Raw genomic sequence first — 23,376 nt, 5'->3', positions numbered from 1 at the left:
GTTTTATCTCAAGTCTGATTCCAGGTGCTGTTTTGGGAGCGTAGAGTCCACACATCCTCTTCATCAGAGTCGATTTGGGGAGAGGGGACTTGACCATTGGTGATTTAAAAATACAGTTACAGAATGGAAACTGTTGTCATATGCTGAGTTGGATTATTTTCCTTTTCCAAACACTAAAGATAAACCCAACATTGAAAAAGTGAGATGTAGTGCTGTAGCTCTAGATGTCTTGATACGGCGTTAAAAACTTGCATCTCACAATAAGGTTTTGTAATTTCACTTGGAACAGAATTAACGTGCGATAACTTTCCTTTAGATTTGCAGTCGGGTAATATGGGATCCTCCAGTAACACTGCAGTTAGGATCTTTTATTGCCTTACAGATTATCCTAGAAATGATTTGTCTTCAACCGATGGGTGCATAAAATGTCTTAACTGGAGTAGCAACTGGTGTTGGCCAGTGTGATGATTTTCAAAATAACGAAATAATATTTCCTAATATTTGATGGCTAGAGAATTTGTCATAATGCTCCAAAGATTTCAGGTCTGGAAATTGACTTGGTTTCTTGAAGGCAAAGTTTACTGGAATGTTGGCTCCATGAGGGTAGGGAGTTTCTGTTCTTTCCTCCTCCCCGCACCATAGGAGGCCAATACTTGTTGAATGCATGAGAATTTTACAAATGGTACAAGAGTTTTTAAAAATTATAAGTACATTTCTTTCCCAAGATAAAACCTTATTGACTCTTTTTAATGTTAACTTTTAATGAAGAAGGGGATTTTTAGAGTATTGTTAAGATCAGAAGTGTTTAATTCTGAGTTAAGCAGTGTGGAAGTTGACAGTAAGCACATTAAGCAAAATATCTTATGTTCTGGAAAAGTGTGATCAGGAGTTTATACTTTGAAAAACAAAAATAAGGTAGGATACTGACTTCTCAAAAAAGGGAAATGGTATTTTAACCTTTTTAAAATGTGCAAAATGAGAGTTTTCCAATCATTATTCACCTTTCTGCTCAAATTTTTATTTCCATTCCTACTCTTTATGAGCTGCAGATTACATTATGTTAGGTGTGTGTTGCCAGTTCTGACTTGGGAAGAAACTTTCTTCTGGAGAAATTAGTCTGACTTTAAAATTCATCTTCTTGTGTTGTTTGATTTGTAGTGCTTCTCAGTTATTACTCCCCATTCATGAAATGTTATTGGTTAGTTTGTAACCTCAAATCTCCCAAGTCTTACTTTAATTTTATAAACTTTTAAATGCGGGCTCAGCTACAAAGCTGTGTCCTGAGTACTGTGGTACTACCAAGGATCTCTGTCCCCTAGGAGCCTGATCTAATAGAGGACACAAGACTAAGGCAAATAACTTTAACATGTGATAGAACAACTTCCTCTGGGGCTCTTAAAAAATACCCTGGGATGGCTATGAGGGATCAGTGAAGACTTGGAAAGAGAAGGTGGAGTCAGTTTTAGGATTTCAGAAGGTGTAAGAAAGTAGTGATTGAAGGGCAACAGTGCTGAGGAGTGAACAGTGGTTTGATTCCAAAGGCTACTGGAAAGTAAAGATGGTTAAGTAATTTGGGGCCTGACAAGTTTCATGTCTGTCTAATATGTTTAAATTCCAGTTTTAGGCTCTGGATAAACTGAAGGTTTTAAGTAGTGGAGTGATATGATCAAGAAAACTGCTTGATTTGTATATATTGTAGAAGGCAGAGATTTGAGGAAGATTGGCATTTTGAGGACTGAGGTAGAATTGAGTAAAATCTGAACTTGGCATGTCTATAGTGGCAGGGAGAGGAGGGATCCGTGGACCTGCCATCTGAAAGGCTAATAAGCCCCTTTTGCCCCCACATTCTAGGTGCTGGGAAAGTGGTGATGCTACTAGCACAAGTCAAGCAGTCATCATAAGCATATTTAGTGGAAGAGGAAATGTTTGGTTTTTTAACAGGTTGAGATTGAGTGGAAAAGTCATGTGGAAATTTTTGGCAAGCAGTTGGGCATGTAGGACTCAAACTTGGAAGCAACCAAGAAATAGAGGAAGGCATATGGGAGTCATTCTCAGATGTGCCCTGGAGAAAATTGAGAGGGGGTGAGAAAAGGAATTGATATTTAATAAGCATCTCTGGCGTATCAGGCATTTTATAAATACATGTCGGATATTCCCACAACCTTGCACAGACATCCATTTATAGATGAGGAAACTGATTTTCAAAGAAGTTAAATAATAACTGGCCCAGGGGCATACTGTTAGCTAATGGTAGAGCTGGGATTTGAATGCACATCTCTCCATCTTAATTGCTGCCTAAAGATAATATTTTGTATAATACCCAGGGAGCAGTTAACAGGTTAAGACTTAAGAAAAAAGCTACTAAAATTTGAGAGTAATGGGATCTGAAGTTTAAGGTTGAATGGTGATGAAGGAGATAAGGAAATAAAGGTCACAAATGTAGTCTTTTTTAGAAGTTTGGTTCTGAAGGATTTAAGGACAAAGTTGCCTCAAGAATGAAGGGAAAGAAGAGCATTTAACAGGGTAGTAGGCACTAGTGGTAGGCCATTTGTATGTTTGTATAGCATATGTGTGATCTTAGCCTTAATAAGTGATGTTGAAGCCTTGGTCTCAGGAGTGGAAGTTTGAGCGTGTTGGGGGAGGGGAAGTGTAGAGAAGCACAGTTTAAAAATAAAAGGGCTTGCTTAGAACACAATTGTGGCTAAAAGGAAGGGTACAGATCACAGGTAAAAGAGGTCAGTATCTCTGATAAGGGAAGGAAGATAAAAAGAATGAAGTTATTAAAGATACCCTTTAAACAGGAGTTTTATGGTGAGACGCTTTGTTAAGTGTTGTAAAAAGTTGAGTGAAAAAAATGAGTGACTAATTATAGCCAATACTTAATTGTTTTCTGCTATGTTTATATATTCCTTAATGTGAAGAGTTTGGTATTTTGTAAGTTTGTTGAATGAATGAAAGTTACAGATTGGTTAATCCATTGATTTCATTTTTAGCCTTTAACCAGTCTTTTCTAATCCCAACAGATTGTATCTTCCCACACTTTTGGGAGGGAGCAGCATTTATGATTTTAAGACTTTTAATTAGGGGCAGCTGGGTGGCTCAGTCCGTTAAGCATCAGACACGATTTTGGCTCACAGTCCTGAGATCAAGCAGGTTGGGCTCAGAGCTCAGCATGGAGTGTGCTTGAAATTCTCCCTTTCCCTCTGCCCCTCCCCCCATGAGCACAGGACACCTGTACTTACTTGCTCTCTCTAAAATAAAATCTTTTTTTTAAAAAAGACTTAAAAGTATAAAAAAGTGCAGAGAAGATATAACAAGAATGGACAGTTGTTACTATTATAAGTGTTTTTAACTTAAGCTTAAAATATTACAAGTTAAAGTCCTTTCCTCCCACAGAGGCAATCAAAATGCATTTAGTATCAATTTCTGTGGTACATAAGCAGTATATAATCTGTATTTTGATATGCATAAGTGGTATATTGTATATACTCGTGGGCTTTTTTTTTCTCAAACGTTGTTAACATTAAGATTTCATTCTAATGCTGGATATGCCATCATTTGAATAAACCATATTTTATTTATCTGGTTCCCCAGTTGATGAACATTTAAGTTGCTTCTCAATTATTGCTGACAAACACTGAATGAACTTTCTCAAACATATCTATCTCCATTGTATAAGAGTTTCTCTGGGACAGCTGTTCTCAAACTTTGGATTTTGACTCCTTTAACTCTTAAAGGTTAAGGACTACAGAGAGCTTTTGTATCTGTGGATGATATCATACACATAGATATATATCATATGTCTTTGGGATATTTATCATCTTAGAAATTTAATCTGAGAAATGCATTTATTGAAAATAACAAATCCATTATATTTTAACATAAATAACATTTTAAGTGAAAAATAATGTTTCCCCCCCAAAAGTGAGAAGAGTGACATTGTTTTACATTTTTGCAAATCTCATTTCAACTTTGGTTTGTAAACCTGTATTCTCATATCTACTTCTTTATTCAGTCTCTTGTAATTAGACACATCAGGTAGCCTCTGGAAAACTTTGCTGTACACTTGTGAGAAAATGAATGAAGGGGGCAAGAAATGTTTTAGTATTAAAATGAAAACAGTTTTCACCTCACAGACCACTGAAAGGAACTCAGACTCCCAGGGATCCTCAGATTTTTAGAGAACTACAGCGCTGAGATACTGAGGTGATGTACATACAATGTTATGCTGAAGTGCAGGAAGAAAATACAAGAACTTTAACATTCATTTTTATCTTTAAACTCAGATTAAGCTTTATGAATATTTTATGTATGAATTTATGTTGGTACCCTTATCCACTGGGCTGTCAGTCTTGAACCACCACATTATCCTGAAGGAAGAGTTGTGTTACACATCTCAGCGGGGAGCTTGCCACCCCTTTCTTTTCCCACTGGAAATTTTTGTGTATGGACTATTGTATGTTTTACCTCTTGATTACCAGGTATGGAGAATTTAAATCAGATGATGAAGATACTTTGTTAAGTATTTTTTTTCTTAATCTGTTCATGTTTATCTTTAGTTCTTGATCATTTCCTTCCAAGTCTATCTAAAGCAGTGGAAAAGAGTTGACACAAGATTGTTACTGTGTGAAAGAGATGTAAAGGACCAGGCCACAGTTGAAGTAAAATTGGAGGTCTTTTTCTTGCCTCATTTGACCATGTTATGCTGTTACCACAGGAGTTTTAGATACTAAAAGTTATCTTGGTATTCTGCTCTTTCTTGACTCTCAGAATTGCTTATCTCCAACAACAGTAGACGTCTGGCCTTATGGTGAATTTTAATAATGCTGGCTCTTCAGAGCTTTCTGTTGCAGCATTTATCACTGATGTTCTTGTTGAAAATATCCCCTACCCTAGAAGTCTGGCATTTCATTTAGTATTTTGTTTCAGAAAAAATTACATGGACACGTGATAAGGAACTAATTCAGAGAAAAATTGGAATAATGGAAAAGTTGGCTTATAAATCTTGTGAAACAGGGTTCAGGACGTAAAACTACCTGGCAGAAAGTTGACAAATGGTAGTTGGTATTGGGGCAGGGTGTTTTTTGCCAGATACAAATTGTAGGTTCTCTGCCATGGAACCCAAGTGAATATAATTACTTCAGCATTCCGGGTAACTTGTGTAGATATCTGCACACATTGAAGTCTTGTTTTAAATATATTTTGGTAACATGGTAGGAAAAAAGTTCTTATATAAATGATGGACCCTTAGTATTGTTCATAACATTTGTTGAGATAATATGCCAGATCTTTTTTTTTTAAGCATACTTCAGAGCAACGGCATACATCTTTAACGATGAGCTTAAAACAAGCTACACGACGTCATCAGCTATATAGAATAAGCAATTTGCCCATTATTCAAATTTTTAGTACCATTAGTTGATTAATATTCTGTTCCTATGGAACAGGGAAAAGTAGAGTTTGGTAGTAGTTCAGCTTGCCTTAAAAAGATCCGTTGAAAGCTTAGACTTGAAGAGACGTGTCTACATTTCCGTGTAAATATTATGTGTGATTAGCAGTGTACTATCATGATTTTTTGTTTCTTGGGTTTTTTTTTTTGAGAACTATTAAGATTTCACAAACAGTATTATAATTCATTATACCCTGGTCACCTTCGTCCTATTAAGTATTTGCATGGTTTATTGATTACATTTCATTGCTTTATAGCTAGAGTCCTTGTGAAGGCATAAATATAGAAACTTTGATATTCCAGTGAAGCACATTGTACTGATTAGTAGTGAATTCTGCAAGAAATCCAATGTGACTCTGGAGTGAAGTTAAGAATTAGAAGCTAAGGTTTTGATGGAGTCACGGGGTGGGTAGTTGGGGAGACGGCAGGGCTCAGTGAAAAGTAGAGGGCCATCCAAGTTCTTCTGAAAGTTATAATTTGTGTTTGGATAATTGGTGATTTTGGTATAAACCTATGTGGGTCAGTAATCCTAGTTGGAAGAGACTGTAGAGCAGTGGCACGCCTTGCATATTTGACATCCAGAGCACAGTTTTTCTCTTTAATACATCCCTTTTTAATACAACAAAATTAATTCCAGAATAATCATGAGAATGGCCAAGAAAGAAACGTGAACTTTATGCCGGTTGCAAATATATATATACTACAGTGGAAAAAAGTTAGTATTTTTAAATTGCATTGATACTTTTTTGGGGAAAAAAACAGAAAAGCTTACCTACATACTGGCCTGTCATACTGACTTACTATGATATTCCAGTTTCTTTTCAGGCCTTACCTTCTGCATATTTGTCAGTGACTATCAAGATGATCTTCACATATTTGTGTTCCGTAGACAGTATTAGCCCGCTTGATCAATCTTCACCCATAATTGATTAAAGAACACTTTTTATTAGTTTTAATTATGAAAAGCTGTATATAAAGCAACAGACATACACTAGTTAGGGAGTCTTAAATATAAGTTACCTTTGGTTAGAAATTTAGGAAAAAACCACTTCACAATAAATCTAGAAATCTAGAATGTCTTTCCACATTGATTGTAGTGACTTTCAAATGTCTCCTCACTAAAAAAAAAAAAAAAAAAAAACTCACTGAAATGTTTCCACCGAAAAATTCAGTATAGATTGCTATTAGTTAAACATTCTTTAAATTATGTGTAAATGTCTACTTCCTTACATTTTGTAAAGTAGTAATGGCATTTTCCATGATTTTTATTCGTGGATCTTCAAGCTCTGTGTTCCACTATACCGTTGTTTTAGGCTGATTCTGGCTGTTTGTAAATATTTATACCAGAAAAATAGATTTCAGAAAGAATTGCACTCAGCTATCATATTTTGAATGTACTCTTTAAACACACACACATATATAGGAACCACAGGATTGAAGAAACTAACTGAGCTTGAGTGCAGGCTATCCTAAATCTCTTTGTACTGACGCTCCAGATGAACAGGTATGGCGAATCTGCATATTTTGGGCACTGACCACATAACTAGAGGATTTCCTAATGAATTTCCACTTAGAATAGATGGCTTATTAGAGGATATGTAGTAAAAGCGTATAGATTTGATGCTTATATATTGTTAAAACTTAAAGTCACCACAGCAACAGATTAAAACTTAAGCATCTCAGTCAACAACATATTTTAGAGGAAGGACTATTTTATACCTGATATTATTTAGAATTGCCAGTGCTTAGTGATGATAAAATGATTTCAGGTTTATTAATTGTATTTAGAGTCTTTAGAGACAATTTACCCACTGATTGCCTGACCTGTATTTGCTTCTCCCATTGTCCCACTGTTACCTTAGAGAGTAGTAGTTGACCAACTCTGTAGTCTGTAAATCTCCCTCTGCAATATTTTTAATATATCTTTATGCATTTTATCATGATTATTCTGCTTTTTTCCCCCTTTTGACTTTGTCGGAGCTGAGTTTTAGCTGAAGCAGAATTACACCCTGCTGAAAAGAAGCCTATAATATGGAAATTTACAGTAATATGCCTTTTAAGCCTTTAGGAAACATAAAATATTCTTTAGACTTTAATGGCTATATATCACCTCATTCACCTTAATTAAGAGATGCTGAATAATAAATCACTTTGGAAAGGACAGCCAAGTTTGGGGTTTATTGGAGATATGTTCAAATCTTTATAAAGGCTTTAATTATTGTTTAATGTCAAAAATAGGCAAATCCATAGAGACAGTAGATTATTGGTTGGTGGCAGGGAGGAATGGGTATGGAATTTTTTGGAGGGGATTAAAGTATTCTAAAACAAAATAATGCTGATGGCTGCCCAACTCTGAATATAGTAAAAAAAAAAAAACAAAACAAAAAACCCACTGAATTGTATACTTTAAAGGGGTGAGCTTTATGGTATATGAATTATATCTGAAACCTGTTTAAAAAATAGGAAAACGTTAGTTTTTAGCACATCATTTCCATTGTTTTGTTGCTTAATCTGATTTTCTTTCCATTGAAAACAGTATCTAGTAGGTACCGAGAGGCTCTGTAAATTATTTTGTTGATCCTGAATCGTAAGTTTGTTTTATAGGGTATCTTTAGTTTTTACGTGCTATTTTAAGAAGTAATCCACTGGGGACAGTTCAGGGGAAGGACAGGAAAGGAATCGTGCATTTGCTCCTTAACCCACCAGCCAGATGCAGCTAATGGGCTGAGAGTTTTATATAGGTGTGTCTTTCCATTCTTTTCATTTTAAAGGTAAGGAAACCGAAGAGGTGGTGTGAATTGACCAAGGTCACACCGTGTAGAAGTGGCAGTTGGGAGATTTGACTGAGTACTCTAAGTACCCATCTGAGCCCAGTCCATAGCCCCACATGGTTGTGCTGAAGGTTTTTGGGCAGTGGATCTTTGTCTGCTGGAGTGTTGATGAGAGGAGAGGGCTCACTAACAACTTTTGTACGTCTGAAGCATGGTAACACGTGCACCAAAATGTATACTTTTGGAAGGATTTGTAGAAGTTTAAGAATAATGAAGTTTGGTAAGTTTTTAAGTCATGCACAGATAATCCATATTTAAAACTTAAATGCACTTTTAGGCCTTTATATTTCTTTCACTAATTTATATTCACAATTAAAATTTTAAATTGATTGAGGATTTAATAAATGCTAACATTTTCAATTTTAGTCCCATACTTGCACATAAATCCATTTGTGACAACTTTGTGGAAATAACTGGTTATAAATGAGATACATTAAGTATGGGATAATTTTTCTTTTTTCTTTAGGATTTTATTTATTTATTTGACAGAGAGAGACATAGTGAGAGAGGGAACACAAGCAGGGGGAGTGGGAGAGGGAGAAGCAGGCTTCCCGCTGAGCAGGGAGCCTGATGCGGGGCTCGATCCCAGGATCCTGGGATCATGACCTGAGCCGAAGGCAGACACTTAACAACTGAGCCACCCAGGCACCTCTAATTTTTATTTCTTATATTGAAGTCTAGGAGGAAATATTTAATTCACAAAATTTTTTTTTTTAAGATTTTATGTATTAGCACAGGCAGGGGCAGAGGGAGAAGGAGAAGCAGGCTCCCTACTGAGCAAGGAGCCCAATGCGGGGCTCCATCCTAGGACCCCGGGATCATGACCCCCAAGCTGAAGGCAGATGCCCTTCACAAAATGTTCTGTAGCCAGTTTTGGGGGACATAAAGTTCACTAGTGAGGCACAGTAAAAGTAATTTTGCAATCTGGAGTCTGCTGGTAGAGGAATGGCACAGATAAAATATTTGCCATTTCTTAAAATCACCTTTTGCCTATTTCTTGATCAAGTAAAAAGAAAGAAGTGGAGGATTGATTGCAGTTCAGTGAACCAAAATGTAGCTAAGGAATAGAAAAATTGTTGTCCTAAGCTGGAACTGAATGGGTTAAAAGCCCTGCTGAAGAGAGGAAGCCTTGGTTCTAAAGTGAAAAGTTTTGAATGAGGGGTGCCTGGTTGGCTGGGTGAGTAGAGCATGGGACTCTGGGTCCTGGGGTTGTGAGTTTGAGCCCCAGCTTGGGTGTAGAGATTATTTTAAAAAAATTTTTTGGGTTAAGGGTAGGTTCTTGGAAATGATAGAAGAGTTAGTTTTAAGTGAAGAATAAATTAAGGACATAGTTTACAGAGTAAGTTGTGAGAAATTAACTGCTTAGAAAATTAGTTCTGCCAGCAGCAAATGGTGACAAATAGGGCTTGATGATATAATTAAAAAGTGGGGAATAATGCAGATGATGTTTAAACTGTTGTTTGCCATATTCTGTTTTCTTTCTTTCCTTTTTTTTTTTTTAAGGTTTATTTATTTTAGAGAACTCCAGAGCGCTGGCGGGAGGGGCAGAGGGAGAGGGAGACAGTTCCAGGTGGACTCCCCGCTGAGTGCAGAGCAGACTCAAGACCCTGAGATCACGCCCCGAGCCAAAACCAAGAGTTGGGCGCTCAACCAACTGTACCACCCAGACGCCCCTGCCATATTCTATTTTCTTAATGCACATAGAAATATAAGTAGTTAACTCAAAAGTAGTTTCGTATTTAATATTAATGTTTTTTATTTGCACTTACAGATGTGTATTTTGTAAAGCATTACTCCAAATTCTGGAACTAGGAGAAAAGTTGGAGAGTTTGTAGGAGGATGTAGTGAGGTAAAGCAATGTAGGAAAAGTACGAAATTTTTTTTTGAACTTGAGAATACTCTCTGCAGCTGTGTTGCTTGTAAAAATATCTGGTTAGGGATCTTTAGAAATCTGAAAAGTGAATTTTGTGGAGAAATAAATGGAACTATTTTCTAGTGTTTAAGTCAAATGAAAGACTGCTCAGTAGGAGCAGGGAGACAATGGTTTCTTTTTCCTGACTCTTTGTTTTAAAAGGCCTTGTACATTTGCTCCGTCTTAGGAATATTTCATATTAATGCCAGACTGTCTTGTCTCTTTATACCTTCGTCTAAGCAAGTTTTGAAAATTGGTTAAAACATTTGGGTTTCAAAGGACTTTTGACTATGGAAGTCAGTAGAATTTGCTTGGCAGTAAAGTATGTCAGTAATTAAAGGGATTCTTTAATGTGCAGAGATCAACAAAATACAAAGATAGTGATTTCTCAAATTTGGGTTTTATATCCAAAGGGCATCAGCTATTATAAGGATTTAAAGGGGCAAAATTTTAAGTTTATTTTAAAAAACATGTTTTAATAATTTTGAAAAATTGTGATAACTGTTAACTTCAAAGACAAGGTTTAATCCATGAATAAGATATATCTGATAATGATGGTTCTGTGTATTTATTATATTTATTTTATTTATAATCAAAAGTTGAGAAATGCATTTTTGTCTCACACACAAAGTTTTTGATTTTTAAAATCAGTGGATTTTAATTTTTTTCCTTTTAAAATTAGTGCAAGTTATGTAAACTTAAATTAGGAAATAAAAGAAAATACCATCCCACTGAATAGCATTAACATTTTACAGTGTTTTAGTCTTTTTCCCCCTCCACTTGTGTTTGGAAATTTTTATATGGGTACCAGATCTTTTTAATAACAAGAAATTATTTTCTAATTTTAAAATAGTCATGGAAGATTTGAGCACATACGATTATTGTTTTAGATAAACTTCTAGAAGTGGAATTGTTGGCTTAAAAGATAAGTTGTTTTTGTTTTGTTTTGTTTGTTTGTTTTTACTTCTTGATATATAGCTTTAAATTTCCTTCTGAAATTAAAACTCCCCAGTTAGCTCTCATCAGTAGAGGGCTCTCTCTGCTTGATGCTAATCTACATTCATGCAGGTTAGACAATTGAAGAATTGTATCTCGTTTTAGTTTGTACTTTGATTATTGGTAAGGATGAACTTTTTTTTCTGTTAATTGGCTTTTGGTGTTTCCTTTGTTAATTGAGTTACTTTTCTCTACATATTTTTCAATTTTACTGTCTCTTACTGTTTGTACATGTTCTACTTTCAGGTAAAATGGCATAGTTGGTAGAATGGCATTGTTCATGTGATTGGTTTGCAACTCTCTGTACCTCCCAACCCATCCCCCATCATGTCAAATTGCCCAGTATTAAGAAAGTATTAGTTTGAACAAACTTTTGGTAAAGTGTATTTAAGGCATAAAGTGAAATGCCATGTGAAAGGAGCTGTTAACTATCCCTTTCCTAATTGTCCTAGCAATATCTTATAGAGTTGTCTTCAGGCTGTAATTAGATGGACAAAAGCATCTTTGCAGAAAAAATGATGTTAATTTTTTTCTATTTGTTTCCTTTTGTTAAGAAATGCAATGTGTACTTTTATAAAGTTTATATGTTAATAACCATTAAAGTTATGTTGAGTTTAACTCCTTGATTTGGTTGAAACCCATGTGTCTGATATATTGAGTCAAATGAATGAAACAGGAAGAAAGACTAGAATTAATTGCTATCTGCATTTATCAGTAGGGAGATTTGAGTACCACCCTGTCATTGTAAATGTACATACTTCCTTTTGGAAGCATTCATATTTTTCCTTTAAAGTTTGTAAATAAGTATTAATAACACCAGCTTAAGGCAGAATTTATCATCTTGGAGGTGATAATAGCAAGGAAGGAATACTGCATATATAATCAGTATAATTCGTTATAAAATAAATTTCAGGAAAGCAAATTTTTTAAAGTTTAGGGGGGGAAAAGGTAGCGATAAGTATTCCATTGGAAGATTCCTAAAGGAAACATTGAGGGATTAGGGATTAGAAGAATTATTTTTTTTTTAAAGATTTTATTTATTTATTCGAGAGAGAGAATGAGAGCACGAGAGGGAAGAGGGTCAGAGGGAGAAGCAGACTCCCTGCTGAGCGGGGAGCCCGATGCGGAACTCGATCCCGGGACTCCAGGATCATGACCTGAGCTGAAGGCAGTCACTTAACCAACTGAGCCACCCAGGCACCCTAGAAGAATTATTTAGACTAATATGGTCTTCTAATTCTTTTCATTGCTTTTCCTATTTCAAAGAATAGGAAATGGCACATTCCAGAAATCGAAGACTCAATGCCAATAACTTTTATCTTTCCTGGTTCTGTTTGTTTGTTTTATGAACTTCTAGAAATTTCTAATCTAGGAGCCAGAACAGATTCATTAACAATTCGTAGCAGACCAAATTAAACTTTTTTCTTTTGTGAAGTGTTTTATCTAGTGAGGACTATAAGCCAAATATTTCAGAAAGATATTTGTCATTATTTCATCATGAATAAGTTAGAAAAATATAGGCAGGATGAGAGTATTAAGTGAATTTGAGCTGACAGGCAGTGTCCAAGGAATATCCGGGTCATCCCACAAGTAGGTCCTGTTTTTACTAATTTTTAAAAAACCATTGAGTTGGAAGAAGGCATATAAAGCACATTCATGAAAGTTCATGAAATTTATAAGCTCATCAGAGTAGCTGCTACATCAAGTAGCAGAAAATTATTTCCAGATGACCTAAGTAGATTGAAAGGACTGTCAGAAAACAACATAAAGTCAACATGAAGATCTAGTTTTGATAGAGATTCCATTGAAAACAGTTTGAGGGTTTTGGTTCATTATAGGTGTGAGTTAATGAATTAAGCACTGTTTTTTGTTTTTGTTTTTTTTTTTAAATGTTCCAGGGACCCTGGGTGGCGCAGTTGGTTAAGCGCCCAACCCTTGGTTTCAGCTCAGGTCATGATCTCAGGGTTGTGAGATGGAGCCCTATGTTTGGGCTCCGAGCTCAGCGAAGTCTACTAAAGTTTCTCTCTCCCTCTTCCTCTGCCCCTTCCTGCCCACACGTGCACTTTCTCTCTCAAATAAAGAGATCTTTTAGAGAAGGAAAGAATAAGTTCCTCCCCTATCCACTTCAGACTCCTAGAACTTATTATATGTTGCCTTACTTTGCGGATCTGATTGGGTTAAAGATCTTGGAATGGGTTAATTATCCTGAATTATCTAGATGAGCACAATGTAATCCCAAGGGTCCTTATACAAGAGATGGAGGAGAGTCAGTGATGTGACAGCAAAAGCACAAAGGTAAGGGAGGAGAAGATGCTACCCTGTTGGCTTTGAAGATGGAGGAAGAGACACCAAGAACCAAGAAGCTGGAAAAGCCAAGGAATGTATTCTGCCCTAGAGCCTCCAGAAGGAATATAATAGCCCTGTGAACACCTTGAATTCAGACTAGCGAGATTCTGACCTCCAAAACTGTAAGATAAGTTTGTGTTGTTTTTAAGCTAAGTTTGTGGTAATGTGTTATTGCAGAAATAGGAAACTTAAAAAAAAAAAAAAGCAATTCGCTAGATTCCATTAACACAGTAATACATCTGGACGATGTCCATTTGGTGATATCATACTTAAAAGGAATAGCCAGGGTAGATCTAGAAATACCATTTCACTAATAGTTGAAGAAGATAGTTGAGTGGGAAACATGTTTAGTTATCTTTAAATATTTTATCATGTAGGAGAGATCACTATTCAGAATTGGAACAGGAGAGAAGGTATCAGAAGGGAGATTGGGAGTTAGTACACAGGAGGCCTCTATGACCATTGGAGCTGATTAGTTATGAGTTATTAAGCCTTATGTCATTTGGCGGAAGCTGTAGATATATTATAAAAGTAGTTCTAAATTTGGTTTAAGTACCACATTAGGTACTAAGGTGCTATACGGCTTTAAGGGTCTTTGATACTATGGTATTGTCACTGTAGAGAAGATTTCTCTAAATGCAGTGTTTGAATAGTAGATGTAATACGAGAAAGATTATTATGGTAAGCCATAACAAAAAATTAAGCTCAATGTGTGTGTAAAGATTCTCAGGGCGTTGTATAGCTTTATTTAGTGAGTCACTTAGATGTCAGGTACTAGGCTGAGATTTATGTGTATTACCTCATTTAATCCTAATAGCCTTATGAAATGTATACTGTTAATCCCCCTTTTCATATTTAAAAGATCCTTGAAATTTAGAGAGGTTAACTAAACTTCTCAAAGTTTATACTGTTAGTAAATAGCAGATTATCATGTTACTTTGACTACTTCAAGCTATGAATTCAACAGGTGTCACAGGCCAAATATTCTCATTCTTTACATTCTCTTGAAACTATTCCTTATTGATATAAGGGATCGTGATGAATGATCCCTTTGTGTCAGCCTTCTCTATATGTCATATAGCAAGACTGTATTCACATATATACTTTCTGTAGTCATTGAGCTAGTGACAGAGCAAAAAGCCAAACACATCTGTGTTTTTTCTACTAATGCCTTCCAAGCGGGTCTTGTACCTTTTTCAGCCTACTGCTGGTTCTGCTATTTTGTATGAGAATTGCATGGGTTTCTCTGGCTGCTTTGACATACTTGCTTTCATTGACAAATTACACTAATTGTGAATAGAGGCTGTAATAGTAGGGAGAGTGCTGCTCCTAGTGATATTTATTGAGCACTTACAGGTGATACACTAGTCATTCCATCTGCAAAAACTAACTCAGTTCTCATTGAAACCTCTGAAAAGTAGATAACTACCATGTCTTTTTTACATTTGAGGACACTGCATCCTACAGTGTTAATGTGATTTGTCCAGAATTGTGTACATGGCTGGACTCAGAATCAAAACCAGGTCTTTCTGACTCTTTCCGGAATACCCAAATATCTGGGGTTTTTTTTCACTAGTAGAGTTTGTTGGAATTATATTAAATTTTATGGTTCTCACACTTTTATATAAAGCCAGTAGGTTTTTTCCCTTGAGGTTTGTTGGCTGAGATTGGATGTTGGTCAGAAATAACTAGAGCCCAAATTATCTTTACCCCTCTTTCGTCTCTATATGTACTGTGTATTCTAAACTTGATTGAAAAATATGAAATTTTTTTCTGACTCAATGGTGCTGCTTTTTTCCCCACAGTTTATTCATAAGAAATATGTTAATGGCTTAAGGAATCTACTCATTGAAAGTTGACAGCAGTTAGTTTGGGCTTTATTTCCCTCATTTCTAAAACAGAATTTTTCTCTGAGTCAGCGCCTTTGACTGTCACCCCTACAGTAAGATTAATAATTTTACATAGGTGTTTTTGCATACATACCCCCACACAAAACAGAGAAACTTCACCAAACAGTACTTACCCTTGCTGTGTACAATGCTGTTTATTTTATTTTTTTACTCTATTCCACTAAAAAAGTTCTGTCACACCCGTTAAGCTCATTTTTATATTCTAATGTATCTCAGCCCACAGTTTGAAAAACACATCTGGATTATTTCCAGAATTCTTTCTCCTTTCAACGAAATTATGTGTGGTGGTAATAATAGGTAATGTCTATTGTGTACTTACTCTGTGCTAGGTGTTGCATTAAGTGCTTTTTATATGTGTTTGTTTTAAACTTCCCTTAATATAAGTAGGGGCTATTATTTTCATTTTACAGATGAAGAAACAACTTCTCATAGCTAGCAGGTGGGGGAGTCAGGATTTCCCAGACAGTTGATTATTGGTCTTGTGTTCTTATCATTACTTTAACAGAAATTTATTGTTTTTAAAAGTTCAGGAACTATAATCTGAGTCTTAGAGCACCACAAGGTTGTATACTTCTGAGAGATTCCTCAGCCAACATGTCAATTAACTCTTTCTTATCTAAGCTTATTAAATTTCAGCTTTGCTCTAGATCTGGTTAAGGACTTAGTACATTACCTCTAACTTACTGCTTGGCTGGACATAGCACTTTACCTCTATGTCACTTATTTTTTGTTATTAAAAGATCTTTGGGTTCAAGCCTTCCATAACAGTTGCATATTGGTATACTTTCTTATTTGGGTCTATATGCATACATATATGTGTATATATAAAACTTTTTTTATAGTCTATTGTCTTTAATGTCTGTGTGCTATTCATTCCTCCAGGATAATGTATTATAGTATTAATGAAATAATTTCTTTATTGTTAGGTAGTTATTGGAAAGAACTTGAGCTTTGGGTGGTGGTGGACCACAGATTAAATTTACCACCTAATCAGCTTTATGATTTTGAGCAGATTCTTAAACTTTTATGCCTCAGTGTTTTCATCTGTAAAATGGAATTATATCTAACTATCACAAAGGCTATTAGTGTTTCTATTTAAACAGGTAGTGTCAGTGCACATAATTACAGTAAGGTATATCAATTTCAACATAATGGGTCTCTGTATCCAATGAAGGTATTGATCTAGGTATCTGGGAGAACCTTTTTGCCTTGCAAAAGGTAGAGACTGATGAATTTGTATTTTGAAGAAGTCAATAAAATATCAGTAACATTCATTGAGCTTTTAAAAGGTAATTTTTTAAACCTCCAGATTTGAAACTTCTCTATCTGCCTATAGTGTTTTTCTTTATAAATTATATCAAATACAGATTTTCACCTTTAAGATTTGAGAAAGGCATTTGTAAAGGAAAGCAAAGAACATCTAAAAAGAAACAAATGTGATAGAAACATCGCAGTGCTTGCAAGTTAGAGGTGTTTTAAGGGTGGTCATGTCTAAAGCACTGAAACACGGCTCTGCCTCCTCTATGTACCAGTCACTGAGCTTAACACTTCCTAAGCGCTCAGAAATTTGTTAAATGGATGAAAAATGATCCAAAACTGCATTTCTACCTCCTCACTTGCCACTTCTTTACCAGTTGGACTTTGAAATCACTTTAAAAAACTGGTATCTGTTCAGCCACCTAGTAGTCAAACCAAACAAGGTTTGGTTTGCGCCTCTTACCACATTTGACCATGCCAAATGCCTTTAATTTCTGGTATTTGTCCTGGTATTATTCATTTGTGCAACCCCTTTCTCTATACCCCAGTGGCATTTTTTATATACCCTAGGTTATATGTTCTTGGCTTTCTTCTTACTACAAATTTCTTCTCACACATACTCATGGCTTTGACTCTTTTTTCTAGCCTGGACCTTTTCTGTGTTCAAGATCCATATTCTCTTGTCTGCCTGAATTTCAGTAGGCATCCCAAATTAAATTCAGTATGTTTAGTCATTATCCCTGAGTCAATACTCTCTCTATATATATATGTATGTGTATATACATATATGTGGCAGAGATGCCTGCTTGGTATTTTGTCTGTATTCCCCATCATAGTTAATGGTTCTCATATGTATTTAATCCATAAGCAGCATTGCATTAAGGATATGAATGTCCTATTAGGAATTGTGAGCTATAGGGGCGCCTGGGTGGCTCAGTTGGTTAAGCAACTGCCTCAGGTCCCAGGGTCCTGGAATCGAGCCCCATGTCAGGCTCCCTCATCCACAGGGAGCCTGCTTCTCCCTCTCCCTCTGCCTGCCAGTGCCCCTGCTTGTGCTCACTCTGTCAAATAAATAAATAAAATCTTTAAAAAAAAGAATTGTGAGCTATAAAATCTTCAAATTATAATTTCGAACCCATTCCCTGGGCATCATCCAAAACAGATGTAAGTAACCCTTTTGAGTATCATCTCAAACAGGTGGAAGAGAATCTGTTAGTTGTTAGTATGACTTTTTTTTCTCCCATGTTTTTATTTAAATTCTAGTTAACACATACGGTAAAATGGGTTTGAGGTGTAGAATTTAGTAATTCCACACTTCATGTAACACCTAGTGCTCATCACAAAAAGTGCCCTCTTTAATACCCATCTCCCATTTAGCCCATCCCCCACCCACCTCCCTCCAGTTGTTAATATGATTAAATAAAATTATATACCACTAAATTTAATTCTTCCTTATACATCGTAGGCACTCAGATGTTGTTTCCCTCCTCTCTTCCCAAGTGATCCTTTCTTTATGAAATGTTTAATACCCTTTTTACTGTCTGTTAGATAATAGCACTTGAGGGTTCTCTTGCTGGTATTTTACATGAATGGTTATACTGCTGTATGATATAGGCTGTATTTTAATTTTTTTAACAAGTTGTGATTTCAGTATAGACTGTGGAGTATTTTATCCAATGATACATTGGTCTGTTTTGTGTGCTCAGTTGGCTGAGGTTTTTTAATATGGCAGGTTGCTTATTGCTGAAGTAATCAAGAAGTGCTGTTTGACACATTAAATGAATAGTTTTTGCTTAGGCTTCATGAAAATATGATTCTCTAAGCTTTTAATGACCAGGGATATAGTTTTCACTGTTGTTCATTCTTAAAGATCATGTATAAACTTTTTTGCATCCCCTTTCTCTACATTAAGGTACAGAGAAGGAAATAGAACAAGTAATAAACAGTTGTCTTAATAAATTTTATAACTTATAAATGGTAATATATCCTTTATAAATGCATGCTATATATTTCATGCAGTTTACATTTTTAGAATTTGTATTTAAGTTGTAATATTTTAAATTGGTTTTTCATTTCCCATCGGTTTATATAATCTCAGATTACTGTCTCCTTTCCAATTGTTTTCTGTTAATGAGCATTTATTCTTGATAATTTTTATTACATTGGTAAAAACATAATAATAATGATCCTCTTTAGAGAATCACATTTTTAAAAAACAAATTCCTTTGTTAATATCTGTGTTTCTCCCTTTTTTTTTTAATCTTAATATTACCTATGGAAGAATTCTACCTTTCTCTGCTTAAACCAGAGTATCTGGTTCTTGTATTGATTATCTCTGGCATTCCATGCCTTTTCTAATATTAATGTTACTGTTATCTATAGTCCCATTGTGTCTGTAGTTGTGTGAAAAGCTATGAAAATTCTCTGAATTTTTAGGATATGTTGCCAGATAGGGCAGTTTACCCTATGAAAAGAGACTTTTGTACTTAGGTTAACTTCTTAGTGATCTAGTAAAGATCTGTGTCTTAGAGATTACATATTTGGAGTATCAACATTATTTGGAAAGAAATGGAAATATTGATATAAAGCCCCGAAACTTTAATTATTTCACAATATCTTTTTAGGGGTGCGGGTGGCACAGTTGGTTAAGCATCCGACTCGTGATCTCAGCTAGGTCTGGATCTCAGGGTGGTGAGTTCAAGCCACATTGCATTGGGCTCCACGTTGGGGGTAGAGCCTACTTAAAAAAAAAAAAACCGCACAAATTATCTTTTTAGAAGTCCTAGGGTGAGTATGTGCCCATGATTAAACAAAATGCAAACGGGCACCTGGGGGCTCAGTTGTTTGAGTTTCTGACTCTTGGTTTAGGCCCAGGTCATGATCTCAGGGTCCTGGGACGGAGCCCCCACATGGGCTTCCCGCTCAGCCAGGAGTCTGCTGGTCTCCCTCGGCACCCCCCCCAACCCTGTGAGCACACGAGTGCTTTCTCTCAGATAAATCTTATTTTTTTTAACCAAAACAAAAAAAAAAAAAAGAATTTAAGAAGCTAGATAGAAGTTTCTTAATGTCAGGATTTTATCTTTGTAACTCTTAACGGGCTTTCATTACGTCTTGGTTGGATTTAAACTTTGGAAGAAGAATGCATGTGTGGTTAAATCTCATGGGCAGCACCTGATTGTTGGATTGACTGTCATGAGATTTGTTAAATATGGTGCCATTTTTATGCCTGACTAAATCAAGAAGTTGTGAATGCCAGCATTTTAAATTTCTTGCCTAATGTAATACATCTTTCTCCAAACGACCCTTAAATTATTTGAAGATCTCCAAAATCTCAGTGAGGTTTGCATTAAATATTGAGTCATACAATTGCTACTTTCAGTCCAGAAACCCCTGGTATGTTTGCATTCAAATTATTTTTGAGTTCTTCAGTAAAATTTTACATTTTTTTCCGTTACAGGTTTTGTAAATTTCTTAATGTTTTTTGTTTTTTTTCTTTTTTGCTGTTTTTAATATCTTTTCCTATTGTGTTTTCTTGGTAGTGATGCAGGTATATAGGAAAGTGCTTGGATTTTCTTTATTAGCTGAATTGTTCAACTTAGTTCCAAAAGTTTGTTATTCTTTTAGTTAATAAATTGTACTATCTTTGTAGAACTGGGGGGAACTGACCTCTAACTTTATTTTTTTTAATTATTTTTGTTTTTTAAGCTCTTTTCACTTATGGATATGAAACCTCCCATCTCTCGAGCCAAGATGATTCTTATCACTAAAGCTGCCATTAAAGCTATTAAGGTAAGAATAAAATGAATATATTTAATTCGAAAAATGTTTTTGAGATTTTGAAAATATTGTTAAACATGAGAATTCGTCCTATTAGTTTAGGCCTGATTCAAAGAGCACTAACTTTTGCTGAAGATACATGTTAATACAGTACAGTATATTTGAACTGTAACATATAATTTCAAAACCTGCTTTTTTCCTTTTTTGTTGTTGTTTAGTATCTCCACTTTATATTTTTTCCAGCTTTGTTGAGGTATAATTGACAAATAAAATTGAATGTATTTAAAAATTTAATAGAACAAGATGGCTTGATAAACATACACATTATGAAATGATTAACACAGTCAAGCTAATTAATTAGCACACCTATTGCCTCACATAGTTGCCAATTTGTGTGTGTGTGTTGAATTAATAGAAGTAGAGAGTTGAATAAAAGGGGTTTTTTCTTTGTTGTAGTTTTTTTTTTTTTTTATTAGAGAGGGAGAGAGACCTAGAGAGCACGAGCAGGAGGGAGGGGCAAAGGGAGAGGGAGAAGCAGACTCTGCTGAGTGGGGAGCCTGACGTGGGACTCGATCCCAGGACCCTGGGATCAGGACCCAAGCCAAAGGCAGACGCTTAACTGAGCCACTCAGGCACACTGTTTTAGTTAATTCTTTTCGTAAGTCAGCTGAGTATTAGCTTCATACTTTTATTAAAAAGGGAAAAAAACGAACTCAGACTTCACGAAGTGAAATGTTTTCAAGATCACACCTAAATAGCTGACTCGCTTTAGAAACTGCATTATTTAGTTCCAGTTCCACTGTTCTTATCAGTCTCATAAAGTTGCCTGAATACACTACTTTATTAACGTTTATTGATTAAAAATCTAAGAAAAGGACCTTCTTTTGGGGGGATTTTTGTAGTTTCTGTTTTAGTTAATTCGCTTCTGATTTATGAGTGTTCACTTGTTGACTAGGGATTATTTGTCATGGTTCATTCAGTATTATTTTGAGAATTCAGATTGTGCAATTTTAAGGCTTTAAGTATTTTCTAATTACATTACTGAATATGTAGAAATAAGTAAACTACATTAATTTTCTTTTAATTCTTTTCAGCTTTATAAGCATGTAGTTCAAATAGTAGAAAAGTTCATCAAAAAGGTAACTATCCATTTCATTATTATATCATTTTAGTTATGATTAGTACTTGTAATTTACTTTGTAAATTGTAAGTTGGATGCTTGCTTCTAAAGCTACTCTACAAAAAAAGTTGTCACTAGGTGTTCTTGTTTAATCTCTTGAGTTTGTTTTTTTTAACAAAACAAAAATCTATAGCAATAGCAATACTGTTGATTGAGTGCTTAGTATGAGGTGGGCACTCAAGTTTCTGGTGTACTCAACACGACTCTCACCTGAGTTTGATGTCCCTCCTGTGCCATTTGCCCTGTCTACTTTGTTGACATTTAACTCATCTTGAAGTATTTCAAGTGAAATCACTTTGTAAAGTTATTCCGGATTTTCCCTGCTCCTATCATAATTAAATCATCTTTCAGTTTTACAGTTGTATCTGGTTTTATAACCATGTGATTAGCACACATCTGTCTCACCAGAGGACTGAGAACAGAGACTTAGACATCTCTATCTTCTCCCCCAACCTGGAGCTGTGCCTTGTAGTACATACCAGTAAATGTGTGTGAATGTCTTTGATCCATGGCCTTTGAATACTAGATGAGAGATAGGAGTTAGAATCCCAACAGACCAAAAAAAGGTCAGTAGAAGTTTTTATAGTAGCAAATCAAAGTACAAATAAGTAAAATGGGAAAAAATTAAAATTACCTACATGCCATCACCCCAAATTACTATGATATTTATATTTGGATCTATTCATTTTTTATTATGTACATGTACATTCATAAAAGAGAAACTGGTGACTGATAACCTGCTTTTCCCACTGAATTTATCATAAAATGTCTGCAAAAAAGTATTCCATTGCTTATTTCCACATTTACTCAGCTAGTTCCTTTTGGACATTTCACTTCAGTGGCTGGCCTTAAGGAAAAAATTAGATGAATCTTAATGGTTTTCCTTACGATAAATTTCTAGATGTATAATTGTTGGATCAAATAAGGCTTTGCTTTTATTGCTAAATCATCATCCACAAAGGTTGTACCACCAGAAATATATATAGGTGTCTGTTTCTCTTCTTGTTAATCTGATAGGCCAAAAATGTAATCTCTCCTTAGTTTTTCTTTTCTCTGATACTCTACTTTAGTAGAATTAAAATTGATGTTAAAATTATCTTTTTGATGACTTTAAAAGGTAGAAATTATTTTTTTAAGTAGGATGAATTGGAGTAGAGAGTATCATAAATAAGTGGATTAGTGTGGAAGTGGCTGGTAAAGTAATGTTGATTCTGGGAAATTGTGGGGAGGTAGAGGGATCAGAGGAAAGTAAAATACTGGGGGTCTGAAGTATCAAGAGAATTGGTAGTTCTGTACAGGCCTGTGGGAAATTTGACATGCTAGCCAATAAGAGAGCTAAACATTCAAGCGGTTTCCAAATAGAAACAATCACTGGATAATACAGTTTTATAAAAGGGAGATTAATGTCAAATTGTGATTTTGCTTTTCTTCTATTAACTTTGTATCTTTATCTTTGTAGTGTAAACCAGAGTACAAGGTTCCAGGATTATATGTAATCGACTCAATTGTGCGACAGTCTCGTCATCAGTTTGGAACCGATAAAGATGTTTTTGGGCCAAGATTCTCTAAAAACATAACTGCCACATTCCAATATTTATATCTTTGTCCATCTGAAGATAAGGTATAGTTAATAATTTTTAAATTAAAACTTGTATTCTTATTTCTATATTTAAATCTATTTAAATATATATTATATATTTGAAAGAATTATATGGGGA

At 35.2% G+C, this 23,376-nt stretch overlaps 1 protein-coding gene across 5 annotated transcripts in view; it reads left to right on the top strand.

Moving 5' to 3' along the window:
- The window catches only part of SCAF4 (SR-related CTD associated factor 4), a 60,465-nt gene that overhangs the window by 1,327 nt on the left and 35,762 nt on the right, over nt 1–23,376 (top strand). For 4 of the 5 annotated variants that reach the window (XM_027586108.1, XM_027586105.1, XM_027586107.1 and 1 more), the window contains exons 2-4: nt 20,407–20,490; nt 21,573–21,617; nt 23,118–23,279. In XM_027586108.1, the coding sequence (XP_027441909.1) occupies nt 20,407–20,490; nt 21,573–21,617; nt 23,118–23,279 (291 nt within the window). Of the gene's footprint in view, nt 1–8,228; nt 8,501–20,406; nt 20,491–21,572; nt 21,618–23,117; nt 23,280–23,376 lie in introns of those variants that run through there. The other variant, XM_027586106.2, reaches the window with a different exon arrangement.

The sequence above is a fragment of the Zalophus californianus genome, chromosome 1, assembly GCF_009762305.2.
Source record: "Zalophus californianus isolate mZalCal1 chromosome 1, mZalCal1.pri.v2, whole genome shotgun sequence".
Lineage (NCBI taxonomy): Eukaryota > Metazoa > Chordata > Mammalia > Carnivora > Otariidae > Zalophus > Zalophus californianus.
The sequence above is the reverse complement of the archived record's forward strand: the minus strand, read 5'-3'. Positions and strand labels throughout refer to the sequence as shown.